Raw genomic sequence first — 27,401 nt, 5'->3', positions numbered from 1 at the left:
ATTTTACACATTTGGGTTTTTGATTTAGTTTGAATATTTCATTTATTTTGTTGTATTTCTCCATTTATTTGTGTTTTTGAAAGTCCTAATTTTGCTGTTGTTGAAGTTGTTACCAATATGGAAAGTAAAAGAAATTATAATGTACCGGTACTGTATTTTAAAAAAATGTTGTGCCACACCTTCACAAGAAAAAAAAAAAAAAAAAAAAAAAAGAAAAGATAAAAAAGTCAAGGAAAAAGCATCACATGCTTGTGGAGTTGAAATGTGTCTTATTGGTAATGTGAGAAAGATTGTTGGGAACTGTTGGCATCTTCAGTGTACTTCAATCCAATATTGTGAACTAAACCATCAATCACATCACCCTGGATTGCATTGAAGGTGAACACCTGCTGATGGTTACACCTTCACACAGTTGTTTCTTGATATCACTAGTGGAACGTATGATAACTGAGATTCCATCCTGGCATGCACAGTACAAATGTGCGTACACTTCTGGGATGCAGCGAGTCAAGTGAGCAGTATGCACAAGTGAACAATCAACACTCAAAGGAAGAGATCAGCACATGCAGGTCGATGTCAATTGCCACTAAAACAGTTTGCTGTTCTCATGAGCAAGTGGAAGCACAAAATAAAGAATCAAGTCAGTATGTTGAGTTTTTTTGTGGTCGGGGATTTTAGGGGCAGTGAAGTGAAAATGTATTTTAAGCAAGTGCTTGTACTTCTTACAGTAATCTAATTCTAATTTCCATGTGTTGTCTGTCATTGCAAACTTTGCAATCAACGGGCATCCTCTTATTTCTTTTGTATATTGATTTTCCCAGTACAAGCACAATCCTCTCCACAATTAGAATGCAAACCTTCACCAAGGCCAAACTATCCTGACGATTGATTAAAAACGGTTCCACTCCAGTCCTGTAGGTGGCAACAACATGCATCACAAAAGTGCCATCCACATCTGCATCTGCACCCAAACTAAACATTCTTGAACGGAATTCTTCTTATAGACATTATTTGAACTTTATTATTCATTGATTTTTAATATTTAACCAAGACAACAATTTATGGATTGTGCCATGCTGTGTTCAAACTTTCAGGGATTCAGAGCTTCTGACTTTCTTCTTCTTTGGTCACAGCAGGAACTCAATTGATTAATGACATAAGGCTACTGAGGCCAAGGAGCAAATCAATAGTCATTGCGGCCCCTCTAGCTGCCTCTAATTTAAACTGTTGGTCTTTAAATGTTCATGGATTAGCGCGCGTGTCCTAAAGTAACCTATTCATTTTTAAAGAACATCGACAAGGGGACATACAGTTGGATGGAAATGAAAAAACTGCACAGTCGTTTTTAAAGAGTAAGTCAACTCAAACACAATTTTTTCAAGAATATGTTCTATGCAAGCCCACTAGTTGAAACAAGGCATTCTGATAAATATTGCATTTGTGGAATAAGAGTTAATCCTCCCGTTTTTAGCCATCTCTTGGGGAGGCCATTTTGTCACTTCTGTTGACTGAAAGTGACATCACAACTGCTTAGGGCTCAGGTAACAACCAATCGCGGCTGACCTGTTATCTGAAGCTGAGCCGTGTCGTTTGTTGTTACCTGAGCCCTGAGCAGTTGTGATGTCATTTTCAGTCAACAGAAGTGACAAAATGGCCGCCCCCATATACATACACACACACACACACACATATATATATATATATATATATATATATATATATATATATATATATATATATATATATATATATATATATATAAAATGTAAATTAAAAAAACATGAACAAATATCAAATTGTTTAAAAAAAAAGAAAAAAAAAAAAAATATATATATATATATATATATATATATATATATATATATATATATATATATATATATTATACCATTTTATATTTTTCATGTTTTTTTTTTTAGTAAATTTTTTTTTTCATTCATATTTTTTTTATGTGGCCCTTGAGCACAAGAAGTTTGCGCACCCATGATCTTTGTACTGTCGTCAGGTGTCAAAGACAATTTTGAATGACATTTTTTCTCACAAAACACCTAAGTGACTGTTCCAAACGTGCTAATACTGCAAGTCAAATTCCAATGTATACATTACATTCACATGAACACACCAATGAATGCATTACGTATGATCCAATGAATCTGCTTTCCCTACGGAATACATGACTATACATTTTGAGCTTCCGTGACATGCCTGAAGCAACCGGGGTGTGCGTCCGTATCTCGAAGTGATTCGTCCTGCGTGAGTCACATGATTGCCTCACAGCAACTGGAAAGCAGGAGGGGGCGGGGCTAGAGGCGCGTTCTCTCTCCGTGGTGCTGATGGGGCGATACCTTCTGCGCAGCCGCTACTGCGCATGTTGCATGACAGGTGCGCGCGCGCGAACCCTCCTGCTAGCCTCCATCTTGGGCTTCCTTGAGCAGCCGAAATCTATCAACCCCCCCAAAAACCAACAACAACCAAAACAACAACAACAGCGGTACCGCAGCCAAGATGCCGCTTGGGCGCGATGATGTGACTCTCCTTTAGAGACAACAGCTCGCAGTTGAAGGACTCTTTAAAGCCCCTCCGGGGGAAGGAGGATGGAAAGGAGCGGCAGTGGCTGGTCGGGAAGGCGCCGTTAACGACGATTAACCCCAGCTAGCTTTGGCCGGTCGGTCCAGAGGGGAGTTTTTCGACAAACGTCTGACAGGTGACGGGTAAGACGAAACGTTTTGACGTAATGCTCGTAATGTTTACGTCCGTGACGTGTTTTGGCCGCCATTTTAGGGAGGGAGGGGGGATCCTTGTGTACGTGTTTGCGTGTGTTGGCATTCCCCCTTCGCTCTCATCCCTCCCCAACATGGTGGTCGCTGTTTGCTCTCTAATGCAGCAGCCTTTGTTGCATGCATGTACTTAAAATGGTGGTTTTTAGTTTGTTTATATGTAACTAAGCTGGTCATGACATTAGGTACTCTTGCACAAGCTAATACAAGAGCTGTGTGGCCCTGCTGGAATGGCACTTGAGAGCTGACCTCCCCCAAGGTCCAAAATTTTACACCTTATACATATGATGCACCTCCAGTACATGTCAGAGTTTTGTCACTGTGAGCTGTGCCAAATATTTTAGTTTTGCTGCATTACTGAGACCTGCTCAACATGCATATATTAGTTGTGTTAAATGTATAATTTATTTGGGAGCACTACCACACAGTTCTTGACTCATATCCCTTTTTTAAAAAAAAATTGTGAGTATAAATAATTTAAACTGCAATTACACTGGACAGTACTCTGTGCCTCTGGTATGTCAAGGTGAAGGGAGCGCTTGTACTGTATATAGGGGGTTGCAAAAGTAGGTATACGGTTGTAAAAAAGAGAAAACACATACAATACTGCTTATGATAATGTTTGTCAGAGGTGGGCATTCGTCAATGCTGTAGTCCAGTTTATGAGTTTTCGTCTATATTTCAGGCCCTCCATGTCAGTCTGAGTCAGCCAAATGGCGTTGAGAACAGACTTAGCGGTACCACGTCATATGCAGGTGCCGCACCTCTGACACGCAGCCCCCCAAAAAAACAACAAAAAAAACAGTGTTGTATACCTTTATTTCCCACAGACGCAATGGCACGTGCCCCCATATTGTTTTTATTTTACCGATCACCACATTGTGCACGTGTGTCTGTGCGTCTGGTTTTTTTTGGATATTTTTCTGTGTGTGCCTGCTTGTGCGGCGCCTGCGTGTGACGTGAAAATTATGTTCTCGACGCCGGTTGGTTATTGCCGACCAGGCACGGACTGCGAACATGTGGGTCGGTTGGAAATACAGACAAGAACTTAGTGATGGATACATTATGCCCACCTCTGATATTTATTATACAAAATAAAAATACATTCATCATATGTCACTAATTTCACCGATGCGATACTAATGTATACCTACTTTTTGTGGGTCCTTCTGCTCAAATCTTTACCCAGTAGTGCCATGTGGTAAGCTTGAAAAAAATGTTACAGCTCAACATTACATTTGGTGGATACCAGGTATCGCGCCGATACCAGCCATATTTTAAGATATCGGTTGCTTGGGAAGGCAACCGTTACCAGCCACGGATACTTAAGGCAAGAAAAAAAAGAAATTTGACATTGGCAGTAGTATACTGCGACAGTTTGACACATCTTGTAATCATCATCTGTGTCAGAAAGAAAGGTCTTCTCTCTTAAATGAAATTTTATACATCAAAAGTACTAACGGTATCGGTGAGTAATCAAAGAGTGAAGATTCGTACTGGAATCGATCTGAAAAAAGTGGTCCCTAATTGACCATTTTGGTCTTAAACCACCATTTTGACCTCATAATTTGACAAAGTCCGACTAGGGAATTTGACCAAATGAGCCGCAATCGGTATTAGTGGCAGATGGTCGTGGCTGAAATGAGAAATGTATTGCCTAAGTAGAAAAAAAAATTGCCCCTTATGTGCAGCTTAATGTTTGATGATCATTTTAAGAATTCTTGGAACGTTAATAGTGTTGTTGTACCAGACATTTTAGATTGTCACCATTGTGGGGGAATTCCAGGGCTTGACTGACTCCAGCTGGGGGATTTGCCCACATGAGTCACAATCAGAAGCAGGTATCCTACACAGGGCAATACTAAATTGCAATGTTTTTTTTTGCCTACGGCATATTAATTATTAATGTTTTGAGCATCTCTATTCCCATGAGGCATCAATGCGGTGATATGGTATTGACCTTGAAGTCTTAATGCAGCTCATGCATGTCTGCCTGACTGCCACTCTGTGTGACACAGTCAGCTCTATAAACACTGACGTGATCAAACAGAACGAGGGCGATCTTGTTCATTGGTCAGCCAGAGGCAAAGTCACTTGTGAAAGATTTCTGGTTGGCTCGCAGGTTTGAAGGCATGTCCAGCGATGTTTTAATGACTTGTCAACAGTGTTTTTTTTCTGGGAAGTGCACTCTATTACTGGCATTGCTTGTTTCTTAATTGAAAGCATGAATGGAATATTACTTTTTACTAAGGCACTGGCGGTGGTCGACTGGTTAGCACGTCCCCTTCACAGTGCAGAGGTCGTGGGATCGAATCTGGCCCCGGCCTTTCTGTGTGGGGTTTGCATGTTCTCCCCATGCCTGCGTGGGTTTTCTGCGGGTGCTCCGGTTTCCTCCCACATTCCAAAAACATGCATGGTAGGTTGATTGGACACTTTAAATTTCCCCTAAGTGTGATTGTGAGTGTGAATGTTTGTTTGTCTCTGCGTGCCCTGCGATTGGCTGGCAACAGATTCGGGGTGTCCCCCGCCTACAGCCCGTTGACAGCTGGGATAGGCTCCAGCACTCCCGCGACCCTTGTGAGGATAAGCGGTATAGATAATGGATGGATGGACTAAGGCACTGTTGAGTGTTGTCGACTATCTGGGAAATGATCAATTAGTCAGTATTAGGTCTGCTGTGTTTTTCATTAATTAATTAAAGTTCATTTGTGGGGAATAATATGATTTAACTAGTAACAGTGGCAGCTTTGTACGATTTTTAGAGTAGGGACACACTAATACCACATTTTTTGGACAGATTATGAGCACAAGTATAACATTCAAATGCTTGAAATTGCATTTTATTTTTAATTAATGAATTTTATTTTAACCAAATACTGTTCAAAAAAACTTAGCTTGAACATAGCACATGTTTCTCTCAATTATGACACTTTTTAGAGTAACATTCTAAGTCAGCATTGGAAATCTGAATCTGTTCTCAATTGCATTACATGGATAAGTAAAGGTTAAACAACAAACACAACTTGTCATTATTGACATTTTATCATCCAACTGTAACTTTTTTAACAGTCTTGCCACACATGAGGTGTCTCAGTAGGAGCATTACAGGGCAAAAGGATGTAACCTCTTTGTGTTAACGGCAAAATAAGTTAGTAAAAAGAAACACAGGACTATTTCTACATACCAGACTGATTAAGTGGTATTGGTGTGTATTGGCACAGATGCAGCTGCTAATATCTTAACTGACGCAAAGCAAAATTAGTTCATGGGCTAAGGAATATATTTTTCCAATCTGGTACAGTTTTACCAATGTTTTACCTCAATGGAGGTCAGTAGGAAGACAGATCCAACTCCTCTCCTAATTAATGAAACCATATTGACCTAGCTGAGGCCAGGCAAAGTCAGAAGGTTTCAGCAATGGCGACGACGTCTACTTATGAATATGATGACGAACGAGCAGCAAGGAGCGGCTGAGAAGTTCTAGGCCAAGAGAGTCCGTCTAGACAATAAACTCTGGGACTTAATGCGCGGGATGCAAGTTTGGCTGCGGCATCCCGGTACTGTACAATTGCGACTGCAACACACGGTTGATTTATGACTCCTATTCCTCTTAATATATACAGTATGCTGTGTTTGTATTTTCTCGCATGGGGCCAAGGGTTGGTTGTACGGTAAACACACAGGATCAAATTGTATTGATGATGGCGGCGCATGGCATGCGAGTCCAACGCTTGACCGCCTCTAAATGAACGCTAATTTGAGGTGCCCCCGTTTGGAGGTCACCCTAACTCCGACGAGGACTGAATGGTGACTCAATCACGATACTCAAATGGATTGGCTATACGCCTGGAGAGTGTCACTTTGATTTTATTTATTTTTTTATAGTAGTGGTCCCTTGTGCGTAGTGGTAGTAGTGGTCAGGTCGCAGAGGTTGTCATAAAAGTAGTGATGCTAACAGGCAACAGCAATAGTTGTGGTATTAGTGGCAGTTTCAGTTCATCGTGGTGCAAGGTCAGATCAAAATCCCAATGTCAACATGGTGTAAACAACAAAATCGATGACAGCCAGCATTTGTTGTTGATATGTTTCATTTTATTTTAATTTTTCATAAATAAATCCTCCCAAAAATCGAATTTTCTCAAGTGGTGAAATGATCAATATAATCAAAAAGCCTTGTTTTTATTTTTCCCTTCTTCCCATTTTGACCATACTACTAGCTACTAGACCCGTCCCTTTTGACATCCTACCAATGTGCTTGAGTTCAACATAGTGGTACTTTATTCCACATGGTTATTGTTGGAATAATTTTTCCTTGAAGCAGTATGGTTCAGTTCCTTTTGGTATGTATTATTCTGAATTTCCAATGTAAGATGTTAGAAAAAAAAATGTTGAGGGGCTATTTGGGGCATCATTTTGTTGTATGATTTGTCCTTCACCTTGGCCTAGTTAAAACCGGAGCATCCTCGCGATTGTTTTAAAGTGTCGTAATTTGTATTTTCGTACCCAGGCCGGGCTCCACTCGACACGCAGGATGAGTGTCAAGAAGAAGCTGGTGGTCTTCCTCCTGGTCCTGTGTGTTTGCCTCCAGGGAGCATCTGCCAAAGAGAAGGGAACCAAGAAGGGCAAGAAGAAAGGGAAGCAGGTTTACTGCCCATCGTAAGTACAACAAGCAAACACAACAAGAACATAAAACTTAGAACTTATGCTGCATCCCCACATATTTTGCGGTTCACTATGTACAAATGTACCCATTCATGTTTTTTTCATTGCCATCTATCTCTGGTTATTTTTTCCCACCTAGTTGCAGTTTTATGCTCATTCTGAAACATTAGATGCCAGAAGAAGACATCTAAAAGGAAAGCTGCGCATTGGTGGCAAGGAAGTATACTGCTGCTATTTTCCATGAAGTGAAAGTTAGCTCCCAAAGAGCCCCGTAATGGATTGTGGGAAGAATAAACGGGAAAGTCTGACATCTTTTGTTTGACCAAGTAAAAGCAGCAAATGGCTCATCAATGTCCCAACAGGCCCCGCGGAGTCTATATACTGTATATATATATATATATAAATATATATCTATATCTATATTGTATATACAGTATATTGGAAAGCTGCCTTAAATGGTAACAAATGTAGTGTTAGCTGTACAGCATACTTTGCATCCTTTGTGGAGCCACTTGGTTCCACTTTATCTGCAATGCTAGTTAAAAGAGCGAGGCTGGGGGAAAAAAAGGAGGTTGATCGGACGGGAATTACGTTTTTTACTTTGATCATGACAACAACACACACACACAGTGCGCAACATTCCTGCAGAGCGCTCGCACCGATTTTGTGTGCGGGCTAACGTTTATATAATGACATGTAAAGTGCTTGGAGAAGGGGGGGTGCGGGGATTCTTTGGCAGCAGCTTTCATTGCCACCCACGGGGGGGAGGCTTTCTCTTCTCTGCTCTCCTGCCAGACATGCTTCTGCTGCCTCTGCCTTCGCCATCCAAACATCCCAAACATCCGCACTCTCTTTATATGTTGCTGCGGCGGCTTGCTTCAAAAGGGAAAGAGGATTCTTTTTTTGTGTAGATTCTTGATAACCTCAGATCAGACCATCAATCAGATCAAGTGACTCACAAACTGGTTATTCTATTGCCCATACTAGTTTGTCATCCGCATGCACATGACAAAATCTATTTAAGGAGATTTATTAAGCATTTATAAAAATATATAACAGTTCTCAGGTGTATTAATATATGACACACGTTACGCACCCTATTTCATGCAAATGAGCCAACCCCCTCTACTGAATTTTATAAATATCTTACCAAAACGTCATTTTGAGGGAAAAATATACTATATTCAGTCAGACTCATATGTTCAATTAAAAAAGTGTGTTTGATTAAAAAAATTTATTTCTTTGAAAAAAAAAAAAGAATATTTTAAGAGGAACATTCAGACAAAATGTATTCAAAAACATGTATTTCGGGAAAAAAATGGAGATCCTGGATTCACTCATATTTTGTGAGTAAGTGAGTTGTATATTTCCGATAAAAAAAGCATATTTAAGAAAAAAGTCATACTTCCCAGGGAAAAAAAATGGTCATATATTCAGCTTAGCTCTACTGTGACGACCGGGGGTAGAGCTAGGGTGTTGCAACAAGGCGAGTGGCCATTAAGACAGTGGAAGGGTGTATTATATTTTCACTGGTGGAGGCAGCACTTCATCACCAACCGCCTAATTCGACCTGTCAATTGGTGTGGCCGATCTGTGCATGTGACGCATGCAGCGGACACAGTGCATGTCACATTTTGACAAATTTCAGACAGCCTTACTCAGAGTCTCATTTTCAGAAATAGATACTGTATATAAAATATTTTCATAGTTTGTTTGATTTAACACTTGATTGGTTGGCAGGCACTCCAGAGACACATCTATTTGTATACGTGACATTCTAAATTGATATAGACATGGTTCAAAATAGACATGCTTGATGCTTGGACGTGTAGCCCTTTGAAGTTATTCAGATGTCCTCTTAGGTTGCCAGGCTGAAAGACAGATTGCGTCAGTCTATGTCCGTTCCCATTGTTTGGGTGGTCGTATTTTAGCCAGACGCTAATGGAATCCATCACTGGTAGTCCCTCCTGAAGTCCTAATTGAATCAGAGTGGAGAGCTGGAATGTGACGGGCCTTTTCTCTCTCTCTCTCTCTCTTTTTTTTTTTTTTTGTTTGCAGGCAACTGTCATCCGAGGATCTGGCCCGCGTGCCTGCTAATTCCACCAGTAACATCTTGAACAGGTTACTGATCAGCTATGATCCCAGAATACGGCCCAACTTCAAAGGTAAGTCCAAATGCCTCTTCATCTCCCGCATCTGTCTGTCTGACTTTTACGAAGGCCGCCGGATTGCCGGTATCATGCGGTAATTTCACAACAGCTACTCTGACTGTCTTCTTCTGGATTTATTTTCACTCCAAGCACGTGTTCAGGATAGATCTGCGATTCACACGCGTGCTGTGCTGGAGTGAAAATGTATTGAGGCTAGGGATGCACAATATATCGAAAAAATATCCATATCGCGATAACGGCCTTTGCAATATGCATGCAATCATTTCTTCTGGAATGACATGCTTTTATCTGGGTACATCAAAAATGTGTTACAAAATTCCTCATCTTAATATCCCATGGCAAATTATTCGTACATACAAGTGATGCGTGCATTTCCTTGTTCCTTGTTCACCTCTGTTTCCACAACACTTGCAAAGCCAACTCCTGGGCAAAAGTGTCGAGTGTTGGTGCAAGGTCCCCATTGATTTTGGTATCTGACGTATGTCGACAGACAAACGTTCCTCAGACGTTCCTTGTCACCGATACACCAGTTGAACGGTTTCAGCCATCTCAAAACAATCATCGGACTATGTTTGGAGGAAGAAACCTTTTAATATTTTTAAAGAATCCGTCAAAAAAATCATGTAAAAATTTAGCCCGAGCCTCGGTTTGCACACTTTTCACAGCGTGCACGACGATAAACTTTCAGCCTCTAGCCACGAACGTCCCAGAAAAACTAGCAAGCGTTTGACTGATGTCCTCAACAGTCGTCTTTGGCTCAATCCTCGGATACGTTCCGTCCTCGGGGACCTTGGCAAGAGTCGTCGGTGGGCCCGTGCTTCCGCCATCCTAATCGACCGCCTCCCCGAGCAAAACATCTGCTCTCCATTCCGGTGACCCCCAAAGTCATCCATTAGCATCGTGTCATAATCTCCCCAAAACTGTGCATTCCTTTGTCCAAAATGTATAAAAAAAAAACCTCTTGCTTCGATCAGGATTCGAAGCTACTAGAACGTGTCTAAAAGCAAAACACGTGACCTCACTGATTCCATCTTCGGTTTCAAACGCAGGAATACCCGTGGAAGACCGAGTGAACATTTTCATCAACAGCTTCGGCTCCATCCAAGAGACGACCATGGTGAGCATTTAACTCGACAAGCCATTTTTCAGTCAGTCGGGCCTGAAAAAGTGTTGTATTGCATGCGTGTGAGGGCAAATTCTCATGCCCTTGCTCAATGGATGACTTTATTTCTGACAAAGGTAGCACGTTGAATGCTAATGAAGGGATGGGACTCAAGGACAGTGCTTCACAGGAAACAATAGCTGGAATAACCAAGGAAGCTCTTAGAGTAGACATACGCTACTCACAAAAAGTTTAGGTCATTGAGCTTTTGCGATGAACCTGAAATGCACGACAATCTTTACAGGCGAACTTAATTTGACCTCTAGTTGCCTGTTTTGTGGATCCAACACCTTTTGCTGTTCAGCTCCTTGTTAGGGAACAGCAAGTTGTGCAATAAAAGTGCTGAAACTTGAACTGTTGGACATGTCCAACGACCGCTTTTTTGTTCTGACTTGCGAGCGCAAACTTGTGAGACAAGCACAATATGGTGGCAGCTACTCCACTCACTTCACGAAAAGCAGCTGTTTGACAGATATAGTGTGATTAGAGAGCAAGTCCTCAAAAGAGGATTCAAGCTGTTTGCCACTCCCAGTTGAAATTTACTGTTAAACTAAATTTAAAACAAAGAGAAGTACGTTTTAAGTCCGCTAACTTTATGCTGATGGAAACACCATTGACCGGCTAACTGAACAAGTGAGTATGCAGTGTTAGACAGATTTTTATTATATGGATTTTTGGGAGGTCGATGCCAACTCCGATATTTGGCAGAATAAAATTCTAAAAAAAACAATTAATTAAAAAAAATCCTTACAACAATAAAGCAATGCATTCTAATCAGGAAATGGTACTGTTTTACAATACTTTGTTGTGCTTTATTATTTTTTAAACTTTACAACAGAGAAAAAAATGGCAGATTTTTTTTTTTTATCATTCATTACCTTTATCTTATGTTGTAATGTGTTAATGTGTAAAAAAACAAAGAAACAACCCAAAAATCAATTTGCATCAAATCTACCATTTAAAAAAAACAAAAAAAAACGCCAATTTAATCGGCAAGCGGCTTAAATAGTTGGGCCCTAGTTTTAACTGACGAGCATAGTCACGGAACGGTTTTACCTTGTTTCGCATGGCACTTCTATACTTTATAGGCTTTTGTTACCATGACGACAGGGGGGGGCAGGGACGTTCATCCATGGGGATTTTGCCACAGCTGAGTGCGCTTTCACGCAGCGACAGAAAACTCTTAACACGTAGGTTGCATCCCGCCTCTTATTACGCTACCTTCAAAAGGTACGAAAATGGAGTTCAATAAAAAGAGTCCGGAACCCTCAAAATGTGAGACTTCCACCCCCTCCCCCTCGCTTGCCTCTATTGGGTCCGCAATGTCACGACAACCCATCTTTCCATCATTCACACCCCCCATGCTGCCGTTAGCACATCTATTTTTCGCTCCAAGGATGACTAATTCGACGCTGTGGCTATTGTTTTTCTTTGCCTCAATTTTGCGATTTGCTGGCTGTGTTAAATCCCTCCAGAAGGGAAGCTTGACTCCGAGCCAAAGAAAAGATTGTGTTCCACGGCTTGCTCCCTTGTACAAAGGCGAAAGGTGTGTCAGAGCAGCCCCTGAGTGGACCCGAAGAAATGACAGCATGCCTTTGAAATCTCTCTAAAGGAGAAACATACTTACAGTATTGGCACGCTGACTCAACGCTTTGAAGCGGTTTTGTGCCTTATGCCGAAACAAAGTAGTCTTTATTCCCTGTTTTCTCTCTCAAAAAAATGAAACGACACTACTTATAACAAGCGCACAACAAAGACCTGACAAGCCGAGGAACTAAACAGACTAATTGCGGTGATGAGAGACAGCTGGGCGGGACGCAAGGGCATCAGAGAAGATGATTGGCTGACAGAGCTAAATAATCCCCGCCGGTTGACTTAAATAGGGCAGGTGAAAATTGATCAGAGTATAATTTTTTTTTTTTTTTTAAATCACTAAACACACATCAAAGAAAAACATGACTCCCTGGTCCAAAATTCTTCTGATTGTTCATCCAGCCTGTCAAGTTTATGCCAGAGCAACACGTGGCGCAATACACACAATACTCCATTTTGGATCCACGGGAGGTCGAACCAGCCTTGAGAGGTCCAAGACGGTCTTGCGTGTTTGGAGCTCCTGTCACTTTCAATCAATTCACGATAACTCTTAACGGGCCAAACATGAGCAGATTGTCGTCCTAATCTGTGTATGTGCGTGTGTGTGTGTGTGTGTGTGTGTGTGTGTGGGTTCCCCTGGTAGTAGCGCTGGCCCGCAGCAGGAAGGACAGAACCGAGTTAGTCCAGCTTGTTAGGGGTTATGTGTGTGCATGTGAAGAGGCCGTCTGGTGTGCAGCTGCAGGGCTTCTATGAAGTCAGCGGTGTGTGTGTGTGTGGGTGTGTATGTGTGTCTGTGCGGGGTTAACTTCACATCAGATAACCTATGCATGCTTCCATGAAGAACACATGTAGGAAACTGTGGCCACGGCGGTCGCTCGTTGCTCGACAGCAGGTGAGCTTAGTTTGAAATGTTTGTGTCCACGAGGCATTTGAGGGCATTTATTGCAGTGTGATTGTTACTTGCCAGTTATTCGTGGTACCTGCCACTTCACGCAGTCGAAGTAGAGTACATAATGATTACACTGGTCAAATTGTAATCAAGAGATGGCCTTATGTGTCCCTAAACCTTTTTTTGACGCTCATTTAAAAGTTTTTTTCTAACACATCAGGTTTTCAGAGATATTTTCATTTTTTTTATGTTAAGTTTGGCCTATAAAAGCTTGTGCGATATGGATTTTACCATGCGTTGTGATTTATAGCTACATGACATTTAATAAAAAGATCCCACCTGTTGCTGAACCTAACCCCTAGTTCGTAAATATGACATATGATTTTATTGATATTATATTATTTTTATCATTATTATTATGAAAACCTGATGTGCTACAGAAAAAAACAAGAGCAGATTCGGAATCAGCACAAAAAAAATAATGTAGAAAGGTTTGCTTGACTAACTGATTGAAAAAGTGAATATTTGTTGACCTGTTTTATATTAATAATCAATTAGTCTGTCGATTATTTTGTCAATTAATGGATGAATCGGATTACCATTTTTGATTTCAAGTTTTAATTTCATCCCTTTACTTAAGAACGGGGCATTATTTCAAATTGGACAAATGTAAATTAATTCTGATTCAATTATGGGTTTGCTCTGTCAAATCCATCAGAAAATCACCCAAAATGTGATTAATCGATTATCAAAGATAATTCTTAGATAAATTGTTGCACTTCGAACTTGTAAGAATGAAAAATTGTCCCTCGCTTGATTCCTTGGTCTCTGCCCATCTACTGTATAAAACACTCATTGATAAGGTCGCACTCTTATCTCCACTCCCTGCTCACCATGCATACCACCACTCGCACTCTTTGTTTCAGCAATATTTCAACATCTTCTTTCCAAAGGTCTGCACTACTTTTGGTCAATCGTCATTTTAATGTTCTGCCCAAAACCCCTGGAACACTGTCAAATAATGCGGTAGCTCTTCTTGGCAAATGTACTTGATAACTACCACCTTGCACAATAGACCGGTAAATCATGAAATAACCCGCAGTCAATAAAATCCTCTGGTAAATGTTGTGTAATTATTGCAATTGCTCCTCATGCCAGTTATTACAACTTCCATCACGCACATTAGAAATAACCAGAAGTTACTTAAAATAATCCGCAGGACTACCGAGTCAACATCTTCCTACGGCAGCGCTGGAACGACCCGCGGCTCAAACTGCCGCAGGACTTCAAGTCCGACTCGCTGACCGTGGACCCCAAGATGTTCAAATGCCTCTGGAAGCCCGACCTGTTCTTCGCCAACGAGAAGAGCGCCAACTTCCACGACGTCACGCAGGAGAACATCCTCCTGTTCATCTTCCGCAACGGTGACGTGCTCATCAGTATGAGGTATTATTTCAGTTGAATAGTTATAAAGAATGGAATGTCATGTTTCGCTGATCGACGTGAAATTGGCTAGATGTTTCTTTCATAGCTGGACGTGAACGAATTAACATGCCATGCCTGAAATTGCACAGGGAATTTTTTTCTTTGGTTTGAAGCAGCAATTATTGGTGAATTCCAGGCCGCGTACTTTGGCCAACTCCTACTAGGGAATTGGTCCAAATGAATCCCAATCAGAAGCAGGCATCCGACTCAGATGCGGGAGGCTAAATTGTGAAGCTTTTTTGCCTATGCCCAACGTGGGTGCAACACAGCCTCAAACGACCATTTTGAGGATTCGCCCTAATACAGGGGGGCCATTTTTCACCGCTTGCAGGTTTAACGATTATTTTTGCATTGGATCTGTTTGGCCAATGAGTCGACTTGACAGTGTGGTAGTGCACAATTACCCTTGCAAAATCTAAAAAGCAAAGCAATAAGGTAGTTAGATAATTTCCCCAAGGCGTCTGCAGACAGGTTGTAATCATGTGCGGCTGTAATTTCATAGTTTGTTGATCTAGAATGTGCTCGCTATTAATCTCTCACAAATGAGTCCCCTGCTTAGGCGCAAGTGAGACGGCATTAAAAATGTCTTCCTCCAACCCGCAGGTTGTCCGTCACTCTGTCCTGTCCCCTAGACCTGACGTTGTTTCCCATGGACACCCAGAGGTGTAAAATGCAACTGGAAAGCTGTGAGTCCCCCCCCTCCCCCACAAAAAAAAATGGTCATACCAACTAAATCAGGTGTACATTTTGTGTGTCACTCCAGTCGGCTACACCACGGACGACCTGCAGTTCATGTGGCAGACAGGCGACCCGGTGCAGATGGACGCCATCGCCTTACCCCAGTTTGACATCCGACAGGAAGACATAGACTATGGCAACTGCACCAAGTTCTACGCAGGGACAGGTACCGCTGTTGTGTTGTCAGTGCAGTGGGTTCGGGTTGCCACGGCAACAAGGCCAGACACAAAGATTGCCTGTGCGCTTTGAGACAGGCGGGAGCGCAAGGCTCATTTGAGATTCACGCTCATGTATTACATCAAACGTCCCTTTGGACTAACACTTCAGAGAACATGAAAGAGGCTAGACATGGCGGCGCCTTCGTTTGTAGGTATTCATAGTCCAAAAAACGGAGAGCATACATCCTACGCAATGCCTGATCATGTGTTATTATTCCAATACAAGGTCTCTATTTCGCTATAATTCCAGGGAAGAAGTCACAAAATGCCAAAAACGTGCAACCGGTATTTTGCTCAAGTATTAGGATCAAGCCTTGCTCATTTTTCAAATTTATGTGGTTAAATCACATCATTTTTTCTTTAATGACGTTGTTTAGGTCCTGGCAGTAATGATAACATTTGAAAGGAATGAGCAAGAGAGAGATATTAAAAAGTGATACATCATGTTGAACAGTAGGTGTGATTAAATGTGCCATTTTTTTTCTTTAATTGAGCAAAATGAAATTAAAATCTGTCCTGGCTTCAATAATAATAATGATAATAATAATAATAATCAGAGCTGGGCATTTTACCAAAAATTCACGGTCCGCTTATCGCCTTCTGCCTATTGCCGGGGTACCCTTCCACCGTCCGTTTATCCGCCATTTTGTCCGGCCGGACCAAATAGTAATTGCCTGTAGGCTGGTCCCACTATCATTTTAAACAGGCTTTAAACAGGCTAGTGTGTCCGACTACCAACTTCGACAAACTAAAAAAAAAAAAAAATCCCCAAACCTCCACACTTTTGACTTGTGAACATTAACATGCCGCTTCAATCATGACTCAATTATTTTGCATAAAAGTTACGTGACAATAGTGCCTAATAAAATGAAAAACATAGTTTGTAAAGATGAAATGCAAATCTTGTACTAAAAAAGGTAAATACAACTGAAGGATTGATTCGGGTACCACTAAAGGGACTCCTCATACTATTTGTTCCAGTACCACACTTTTGGGAATCACTGATTTAACACTTCAAAGTCCCTCCCCTAAGCCTGTAATTGTTTTAGTGGTTGAGCAAGTGAGAGTTTGAGGGAGGTGTAGCACTACATATCGTTCGGTGCTGTCCGGCGGAAAGCATATGCCCAAATATGGTAGAATTCATTTTTTTTCACAAATCGATTCTAATGGTCTGTCCCTACTTCGTCTGTAATTTTTTAGCAATTTCAGCCAATTTAAATTGGTTCAAATATCAAATGCACATATAGACTGCAACTCTTGAACGCAACATTGTACGCTTTTAATCAATGCAAGCATTAAATTAACGATTGAATGTATTTTTTAGGTAGTAATATGTGGAGATGAGTGTGCAATAGCAATATATGGTATAATCCAATTTGAACGAAGCGGTGCCTGGGAACTCAAACAAGCAGGCTTGTTTTTTTTTAACCTCCTGTAAAGTTGCCATTTTAACACTATGAGCATTCCAGCCGACAGCGACAATATGAAGGATGTGTACACGTTACTTGTTGAATAGAAAAGTCTGATTAACTGCACTATTTATTCTTTTATTAATCAATTGAAATGAATGCTTTACAGCCCCAACCTTAAACAATCCTAATTTTTTTGTCAAATAGAAAAAAAAAACATTTTGTGTTTAATCATCCACTACGGGTCCCATTAAGTTCAAAACGCTTGTTCAGATGGTCAGAACGAAACAATAATGTTGACTTGTTGGTTCCGGCAGGCTACTACACGTGCGTGGAGGTCATCTTCACCCTGCGGCGACAGGTGGGCTTCTACATGATGGGCGTCTACGCGCCCACGCTGCTCATTGTGGTGCTCTCCTGGCTCTCCTTCTGGATCAACCCCGACGCCAGCGCCGCCAGAGTGCCGTTGGGTAAGGCGGCTATATTCCCAGGTCGTGCACTGTCCCACCTGCGCTTGACAAAATATGTACAAATATCCCAGCGGGAACAGTCAGAGGTTGTCAAGAATGCTACCATTGTGGTAGTCAGGTAATCGGGTGTGAAAGCCCACTGTGTACTAAATAGAAAGCACTCGGGGGGCAGGTTGGGGTTGTATGTTTTGGCGGATCATAGATTTTTTTTTTTTTTTCCATTATTATTTTTACGGCCGCCATCACGCCATCAATCACCTGGACAGCGTGAAGGACTTTATCTAGCAGGCATGCATGCCTCTGGATGCCATCGATCAATACATAACAGATGTGCTTGACAGATGGGATTGAAGTCCTTCACAAAGCGAAGCGGGCCAAGGACTACGTACACACATTCGGGGGCAGGTGAATTCTTGAAAAGATAACAGCAGCTGCAGCGCAGCATTGTCTAGTTCACGATAAGCAAAGGTTAGGGTTTCAAATTAGGGATGGATGCCAAGTTTATGGCTTCAAGTTGGGGTTTCAATCTAGGGTTATGGTTTCAAATAAGGATGTTTGATACTACTTTTTTCAGACCGATACCAATATGAGTCTTCACTCTTATAGTACTCACAGATACCGACTACCGATACTTCAAGTGCTTTTGATATACAGTATAAAATGTCATTTATCCCAAAATTATTTGAACAAAGATCTTTCTTTCTGATGTCGATGACAATTGTGTGTCTAACTGCTGCAGTATATCACCAACTAATATTACTTTAAGTATTTGTGGCTGGTATCGGCTTCATCCATTAGTACCCAACACTTCAAAAATAAGATCTGATCTCGCCCATCCCTGGTTTCAAATTAGGATTGTAAACTAAGATTAGGTTGTCAAACAAATCAAGATTCCAAGACAGGAACAACTTCAAGCCCGAGGTAAGATTTCAAACAAGGGTTTCAATACAGGGGTGTGGTTTCTAGCTATGATTAATATTTCAAAGAAAGGTTTTCAGTAAATGTGTGTAGGTTGGTTTTAAAGTTTATTATTAGAAACCCGAGTTTGTCTTTCAAATTAGGGTTTCAGGCCTGGGTTTGGATTTCAAAGTAGGGTTTTAAATGAACATTCCAGCCGGGGTTAGGGTTTTACAGGGTCGTAGTTTCAAATTGGGGTTGAGGTTTCAAACCAGAGTTATGGTTTCCAGCCAGGGTTGGGGTCAAGGTTAGGATTTCAAATTAAGAGTCCCAAATCTGCGTTAGCGTTTCAAATCTAGATTCCTTGGTTAAGGTTTCAAAATCGGGGTTCAAACCGTAGTTAGTGTTTCGAGCCAGGGATTGGGTTTCAAACTCCTTGAAAGTAAGGTTTTCATCAGAGGCGTGTATGTAGTAGTGCGTGACTTATACTGTCGTGCGTGTCCTCCATCCTGCTTCCAGTCGTCCATCATCACCTCCCTCATGTCATCATCACCTCCACTCCGCATGGACGCGCCCTCGTCACTCCTCTCTAAATGGGATCACTGCAGGTCACTCAACACTCAGGTGTGTGCCGCCGCTCTCATTTCTTCCCGCGCACGTGTGTGTGTGTGTGTGTGGGTGTGTTTAATAGTCCAAAGTTGTGCTTGGGCACTAAGGGACTGTAGCCACCTGCTGTAAGCGCATGGAAAAAAAGATGGCAGTGTGATTAAAACAACCTCCTGTAATGAGGGGGGTGCGCATACTGTATGTATTTATTGCGTCCCTGCAGAAACATTCTGATAATGGAAGGGGAGTAACTCTGGTTAATGGGGGTTAAAATGGCCACCTTTGCTGCAATTTGGTGGGCTATCACCAACAAAGAATTTTGCAGGTCATTTGAGGCTATCATGCGTCCTAGTAGAGGAACAATCATGAGAGTGCATTGCTGTGCTGCTCACACAAACCAAATTTACAAAAGCCAAATTCAGTTTACAGAGCTAGGGTTTGTGTGTTAAATTAAGGTTTGAAGCCAAGGATAATATTTCGGATGAGGGTTTGGGTTTACAGTCTGTCTTAGAGTTTGAAGTTAGTGCTTCAAATCTGGGTTAGGGTTTGAAATAACGATTTCGAACCAAAGTTACTATTTTAAACAAGGGTTCCGAACCAGGATTGTGGGGGTTTCAAGTCTGCGTTATGGTTTACATTTAAGGTTTCAAATATGTGTTGGAGTTTCAAATTAGGGTTTCAAACCAGGATTAATGTTTCAAGTTTGGGTTAGGATTTCAAATCTGGGTTAGGGTATCAAATGAGGGTTTCAAATGTGGGTTAGGGTTTCAAATTAGATTTTCAAATCTGGGTTACGGTGCCAAATGAGGGTTTCAAATCTGGGTTCGGGTTTCAAGTCTGGTTAACCTCTTTTGCACGGGTTTAATTTTTTGATGTGTTGCACTGAGCAGCTTGGTCCTTTTTTTTATGAAATGCAGCCACACTTTTGACCTGTATGGAACATTCATAATTATCGCACCCTGCGAGCATTATCCTGTAGTCTTCTTTGCCGTCTGTGTGTTGTCGCCAGACTCTGCACTTGGGTTTAATCCAGACGTGAAATGATGTTTCAAGTCTAGATAATGGTTAAAATTAAGGTTTCATGTATGCGTTGGAGTTACTATTTCAGAAATAGTTTTAGCCAGGGTTTGGGTTTGTCATAGCGCTATTAGGGTTTTAAGTCTAGGTTTGGGTTTCAATGCAAAAGTCACCACCTAAGTGCGCCGTCCCGTGTTTTTTTTCCCCGCCCGCAGGCATCCTGTCAGTGCTGTCGCTGTCGTCCGAGTGCACGTCATTGGCTTCGGAGCTTCCCAAGGTGTCGTACGTGAAGGCCATTGACATCTGGCTGATCGCCTGCCTGCTGTTTGGCTTCGCCTCGCTGGTGGAGTACGCCGTGGTGCAGGTCATGCTCAACAGCCCCAAGCGCATCGAGGCCGAGAAGGCCAAGATGGCGTCCAAGGAGAAGGCAGCGGGCAAGGGCGCCGTCAACGCCACTGCCAGGAACAACACCGTCAACGGCACCGGGGGGACGCCACTCCATGTCAGCACCTTGCATGTCAGTGCAACATGCTACCATCCGATCATACGAGTCGGCGCCGTTAGTCGGGCAGATTAGGAATTCACATGCAAAACAGGCGTTTTGCAGTCAGGCCTTCAAAGTAGGGGTTGAGTTAGTGGTTTAAGCCAAGGTTGGGTAAGGGTTTCAACAAATGTTAAATTTTAAAGTAAAGTGTTGAAATCACACCTGTTCTAGCCAAGTTTAGGGTTACAAGCAATGGTTCCAAATTAGACTCTTAAAGGTTTTGACTTCAAATTTAGGGTTTCAAGCCTCTCGGGTCTCAAATTTGTTTTTGTAATGACGGTTTCAAACCTGGGTTGGGGTGTCAACAAAGGGTTACTGTTTTAAGGCCATAAAGCCGCATTTAGCATTTAAAGCCGGGGTTAGGGTTTCAAGCAAAGCTTATATGTTAGAATGAGGATTTGTTTCAAGTGCCATAGATGTAATCTGAATGCAAAACAGTCAAATGTAAAGTATCCCAAAAAAATCTATGCACTCTGTGGGACTCAATTGTGACTGACAACTGGTCATTTATCCATCCGGTTGTGTGCTAATAGAAACGATTGCTCCTCTGGAGTCTGCCTTAGTCTTCTTTGTGGAGGATTACACCACTTGCATTGTGCTTTAATGAGCAATGCTTGTCGAAAGCAAATCCACATCATGAAACTCAGATGAGTTCAATGGATTCTGGAAGCTGTTCACCCCGTGGGCCTTAATGGAGGTCCACATCCTAACGGTGAAGAAATACCATGAACAAAAATGGCCAGTTCCACACTGTTCGAAATTTCACTGGCCACAACGTCACTGCCGTAAGTGTACATGAATGGAGTTCCTCAAGGCTCTGCCCTTCGCCCAGTTTAAGGCAATATTTCAACAAACTGCTTGGTGCTTATTGTTGCTTATAAGAAGGGACAAGTGTCTAAAGGTCATTTTAATTCCCATCTCTACTTGCATGTGATGAATGTCAAGAAGACATCAAGTTTGCCGGTGCAACCTGATAAAGCCCCTTTCGCTGTAGACTAATTTTGTGAATGCACAAAGCAAAAGCGGTGTGGACGCTTAATCATAATATAATGTCAGAATCAAATAAATGCATGAAAATAAAATTAAAATGAATTTATAAATGTATGAAATATAGTTTAGGAATGAAATATGCATCCGAATAAACTAAATCCCAATCCAAAACATGTTTTAAAAAGTGCATTAAAATCAAATTAGCAATACATTTAAAAATGCATAAAGGTAAAACAAGGATATTTAATCAAATTTAAAGTAAAACACTTGAATATAAAAACCAAAGCAGACTCAAAAATCAAATTCTAAATAGGTAATAATAAAAGAATGCATGAATTTTAATTAAAAATAAATACAAATGCATAACAAATTAAAATCCGGTAAAAAAAAGTGCATACATAAGAAATACATGAACAGATTTTTTTGAAAATGCATTAAAGTAAAATTCTAAAGAAATATAATTAAAAGAATGCCTGAAAAAAAGTATTGATGAGTAAAAATACATTACAAATTCATGAAAAATATTTTAAAAAATAAATGCAAACTAAATATAAATGAAAAAATGGAACAAAAAATGCTTAAAAATACATTTTAAAATAAAAATAAAATATTGAATACTGATTTAGTTTAGAAATATACAAATACATAAAAACACATTTTTAAAATGCATTATGTTTATTAACATATAAAATGGAATTCAATACAACTCTTAACTATACAGTATATCAGTGAAGGTTTCCCTTTAGTTTATTACCCGATTCCCCCCCAAACCTTCCTTCTTTAAGACTAGCTTCCCCCGCTGTGCTTGAACGTGCACACGGTGATGGTACACTTTGGACTCGAACCCTGTCTGAAAGTCACAGGTGGAAAAATTGTAACCCTAACCGTTATGACAATTTTCCAAGAAGGCACATGCATTCTGTTATTTTATCCACTGAGAACTAGCGTGCGCTAACTACATTTTGCAGGAGAGTGACCTGAAAGTAATGGCAGCAGGTCAATGGCGGGTCACTACAATTTTGTCATATTTTGTAAATTTTTCAACATTTTTCAAACACTAATTTTGAAAAATAATGTAATTGCAATTTTTGGGGGGGGGAATATTGCTGATTGGGAATTAATGTGCGATAATTTTTTCAACATCCTCTTCCCATATATTTTTTAACAAAGTCAAGCAATAATTTAACCTCTCTTACAGTAAATAATATCAGAATTTTTTTTTCTCCCAAATTGCATCCTTTGCGATTTGAAGATTGTGTTCCACTACATTGCAATAGTCAATTTGAATTGCCAGTATTCCTCTAAAAGATCCCTTTCCTAAATTCATTTATGCACTTAACTAAAAAGAAAAAGATAAAAATGGAGTTAGCCCAGTGTAGTTCTCAGTGGCTGATTTGTTAACGAATGTTGACACCAGTTTGTGGTTGCAGGTGGCGGAGACGCGTTGCAAGAAGGTGTGCACCTCCAAGTCGGACCTGCGCACCAATGACTTCAGCATCGTGGGCTCGCTCCCGCGGGACTTTGAGCTGTCGAACTTTGACTGCTATGGCAAGCCCATTGACACGGCCGGCGGCGGCGGCAAATCGCAGGCCAAGAACAACAAGAAGCCACCGCCCCCCAAGCCCGTCATCCCGTCGGCCGCCAAGCGCGTGGACCTGTATGCCCGGGCCCTCTTCCCTTTCTCCTTTCTCTTCTTCAATGTCATCTACTGGTCCTGTTATTTGTGATCGCCGACACCCCGGACATCCAACTCAAAAAGAAAAAAAGAAAAAAATCGGTGCTTCCTCCCGTAATCCCACCCATACAGAGCTAAAGCTATATAATCTATTTATCTTATCTAAATGTTATTTATCATCACTACTGATGATTTGCCAACAGCTTTGCCAAATGCACACTTCTATAAAAAGAGCTTACTTATCTCAGGGGTGGGCAAAGTATGGGCCTGGGGTCACATATGGGGCCTGCTAAATTTTAAAATCTGGCCCACAGATTATTTACAGTGCATTTGGAAAATATTCACAACACTTCATTGTTCCACATTTCATGTCATGTCGCGCCTTATTCCAAAACTGAGCAAATTATACCCTCTGCCCCACACAAGTCTAAACTCAACACTACAAGACAAGCTTTCTTAATTTTTTTGTGGAAATTTATATATATATATATATATATATATATATATATATATATCTAAAACTTTCTCCGTGCTGTAGAGTATTTTTCTCCTATTAAATTGTATATATTTATTTTATTGAATACCGATAATTTGTTTGTTAAATTAATTGTAAATCAAAAAATGACATTTTATTTTCAATTCACAATGTCACATTTAACATCAAATTTCTTATATTTTATTGGTGAATTGATTTGTATATAAAACAGATGCACTATTATTATTAGAAGGTGAATTGGAAATTCACATTGTTTACATTTATTAGCTAATAATTCAACCATGAATAAAATTTACAAAATGAAAACAATTATTTTATCATTACAAATGAACAATTTTTCATATTTCCATACACATGAAATCATTTTTTTCGTACTTTATTCATCTTATCTGTGCCCATCTGCCTTTTTTGAAAATCAAATGTGGCCCTTGAGCTACAAAGTTTGCCCACCCCTGTCTGATATATAAATATATATCTATATATTTATATATATATATACACAGTATATTATATATAGAATATGTACATAGCTTCTATTTATCATGATCCTATTTCTTTGATTTTCAACACGCCATGCGGAACGTTCCGTTATTATGTTGCATGTTTTTTAAAGCCGGGAAACGCATGCATGTGTGAACATATAAATCTATAATATCTAAGTAGGCATTTTAAACGACATTTTTCAGGTGGGGGTTTCCCATAATTTTTGCTCCTGAGTGACAGGCCCCCCTGCCGCCCCTCCACTGTGATGTTTTCCACCTGTGTATGCGGGTTGCAAGCAAAAACTCAATAAAAAGACGACTTTTCACGTTACGTGATGCACACCAAAAGTCGTTGGGATGCTTATCATTGATGGGACACCGAAAAGGAAAACGAAAAGTTTTTTCCCACAACTAAAAGGAACTCCCTGGTGTTTTAACATGTTTATCTTTAATGAGTTGGTACAGTCTCAGAATGTTCTAAACTTATATTTCAGTTCCAGTGTTTTATCAGGGATGGCTACCAGGTGAATTTTCCTTTGGATTATGGCAAAAATTTTGAATTCGTGAGTCGTTGGAGATAAAAGCATGGATGAGTTTCTCCTGGTCTGCTTGGAGCATGCAACCCTCACGTCTGGAAATGTTTTTCAGCTGGTAAAAGGCTGTTTTAGTGATTGATTTGATTTGAATGGCTTTGGCGGCCACTTTGTGGTCAGCATCAAAACAAGATGAATGTTTAGTCGAGATGACTGGAATACGTTTCATTTCGGTTTGGGGAAAATTCATCAGACTAATAGCGCCTCTGCTGGTCATAGCCAAATCCTGCACTCTATTTTGCCTCTTACTTCCAAGCAATCCCTAAATCTTTAACAATCAATTTGTCTTTTAAGCAATTGTAATTAGACTTTACATAGATCGGATCGGCTGATATTGCATTTTTATGCAATATCGTGATTGGTTGTAATGTCATAATTTGACGATCGATCAATAATGTCATTGATCTGACAGACAGATCTGCAAAAGTGAAAAAATGGTTCTTTGCTAACATGGGTAACATTCCAAGGTTTCTCATCTTATACAGTCGGTTTTTTCTTTCCACTTCTTTGCAATATTTATTTCAAAATTCTGACCGATTATAATGCTGACTTAACATTTCGTTAACAGCAGACATGCCAGATGAGTAGAAGCACCTGTGGCTAAAGCCAAACTGTGGCAGGATTTTTACTTTCTGGACCTGGATTTCCCATCTCTGGTTAACAGTCGTCAGACACCATGTCAAAAAATCCACCCCGAGAGGCCACATAGCAAAGAGACGGGAGGCTTCATTTAAGTATGTCGCCGGGTTGCTGTACGAAGAGACCTGTGTAATAGACACTGACATCCTTTGATGCTTCTCCAGTGGGCGCGTGTGGGGGTGCACTCTTGTACCTATCCAAGAGTGTGTGCGTGTGTGTGTGCGTGTGGCGTCATAGCGCGCTAACCTATATCACACAGGGCAAGTACTAATCCGACACGACCTCTTACCAGGCCGCCGCCCAGCAGGAGGCCAGGATGCAGCCCGTGGTGGGCAGCACGTCATCAGCTGAAGTCTCAAGCCACGATGACCGCAGTATAGTACAAAAAGCAGTAAGCACATGGATTTACGTAAAGACAAAGTAGGTGCTTTTTAGTTTTTTCCCTCATTTCCTTGTCCTTTTCCCTTTTGTTTCTTTTTCTCCTATTTTCACTTATCTGTCTTTTGTTTTCTCCCACTTTTCAAAGTTACTTTTACTGGTTTCCCTTTGACTTTTCTTCCTTTTTATTTTATTTTTATCAGTCTTTTTACTTTTTCTTTCCTTTCTGTGTTGTTGTTTACCCCTTTACTTGGTTCTTAGCGTTTTTCTTTTTTCACCTTTCCGTCAGTCCTTTTCTAACATTTTTCTTACATCCCCTTTTGCTTTCTTTTTCATCTTCTGATCAGGATTTCTAATAGTTTGGGGTTTTCATTAGTCTATTTTTTTTTATTCAGTTTTAATTAGTTTATAGAGCGGGTTTGTTATTCTTTATTAGTTTTCATTTTCCTTTTTGTATTAGTTTTAGCTTTTTCTTAGGGAGTATCTGTCGATTTAAAGCAACATTAGGTAAGTTTTTGGCCTTAATAAAATATTTTCATAACTCTTCTGATGAAACATCGGCTTACAACTGCTTGAATTGTACGCTTGTCATGTCCTGCGGGGGTCTGCATTTCATTTAATGGCACTAAGCAACTTTGAGGAGGGTGGTAGGAACCTTGTCACACAACAAAAAAATGCCAATGTGCTGACTGCTTAACAGCATACATCACTTCCCCCTTTCCCCATTCGTTACAAAGACCGTAGTCTATTCTAACGTCTACGTGCGATTGCTGGTGTCAAGGCAGAAGCTGCAAAACAACCAAAGAAAGAAAAAGTTTTGTCTGAGAGAAAGAAAGGGAGCCTACCCGGATAAAAGGACGATCAAGGGTAAGCACTGGCCCGGCTTTCACTCGTTGGCATGAGATCAAATACGACGAGGGATTTCCGACCGACGCAGCCTTGGCTCTGCTCCTGCTGGACAAGTAAGTAGCTTTCCATGCTCAAATCAAAATGATAATGCTCATTTTATCTATCGGATAATTGCATGCTAGTAATAAATAGCCATCAGCTTGGTAGTTCGCTGTTCCCCACTAACACGACCAGCCACGCAACAAACTCAAAAGTAAAGAAAAAACAATGACTGTTTGAGTAAAATGTAAAGGAAATTACTGTGGAAAGATCAGCTATACTGCAGGTTTCCCCCCCAGAAAATCTGCTTAGCCTAAGGTAGAGAAACCGACCGGCTTCATAATAGATATTTCATTTTCATCGGTGTACTGTATTTACATTAGTGCTAATAGTCATTTTCCTGTGAAAACATTTTCAATGACCAAATAAAACAGATGATTCAAAATATCAATTACCATAGCGGCACTTCAGCGAGCCGTGGCCGTTTGTATTCCAACAAACGTGCGATAAGTTGTTGTTAGTTAGCCCATCTCGGCAGCCCTGCTTTTGTTTACATTGCCTCCATTGCCCGCGGTGCCTGTCAGACCAGACAACAATCCACGCAGGTTCCGCTATCTCATCC

General features: G+C 40.7%; 1 protein-coding gene across 2 annotated transcripts; it reads left to right on the top strand.

Annotated features, from left to right (window-relative positions):
• The first annotated feature begins 2,346 nt into the window (after window positions 1-2,346).
• On the top strand, window positions 2,347-24,629 carry glrbb (glycine receptor, beta b). Of its 2 annotated transcripts, none has more exons than XM_086023870.1 (10): window positions 2,347-2,711; window positions 7,285-7,433; window positions 9,498-9,604; window positions 10,660-10,727; window positions 14,474-14,700; window positions 15,343-15,425; window positions 15,503-15,643; window positions 17,422-17,574; window positions 20,310-20,596; window positions 23,059-24,629. In XM_086023870.1, the coding sequence occupies exons 2-10, from the start codon at window positions 7,309-7,311 to the stop codon at window positions 23,353-23,355; spliced, it is 1,488 nt and encodes a 495-aa protein (XP_085879996.1). In that variant the 5' UTR covers window positions 2,347-2,711; window positions 7,285-7,308; the 3' UTR covers window positions 23,356-24,629. The 2 variants fall into 2 exon arrangements, with proteins under 2 accessions (XP_085879996.1, XP_085879995.1); XM_086023869.1 differs by having other exon boundaries at window positions 2,351-2,711; window positions 20,310-20,611.
• Window positions 24,630-27,401: the final 2,772 nt, after the last annotated feature.

Source organism: Filicampus tigris, chromosome 2 (genome assembly GCF_054856515.1).
Source record: "Filicampus tigris isolate MCC_2025a chromosome 2, RoL_Ftig_1.0, whole genome shotgun sequence".
Lineage (NCBI taxonomy): Eukaryota > Metazoa > Chordata > Actinopteri > Syngnathiformes > Syngnathidae > Filicampus > Filicampus tigris.
The sequence above is the reverse complement of the archived record's forward strand: the minus strand, read 5'-3'. Positions and strand labels throughout refer to the sequence as shown.

Bases quoted from the DNA above. Each gene is read 5' to 3' on its own strand.
- glrbb (XM_086023869.1), top strand. From the start codon at position 7,309: ATGAGTGTCAAGAAGAAGCTGGTGGTCTTCCTCCTGGTCCTGTGTGTT. The intron at 9,605-10,659 runs GTAAGTCCAAAT...TTTCAAACGCAG, and splicing joins AATACGGCCCAACTTCAAAG to GAATACCCGTGGAAGACCGA. The intron at 20,612-23,058 runs GTCAGTGCAACA...TTGTGGTTGCAG, and splicing joins TCCATGTCAGCACCTTGCAT to GTGGCGGAGACGCGTTGCAA.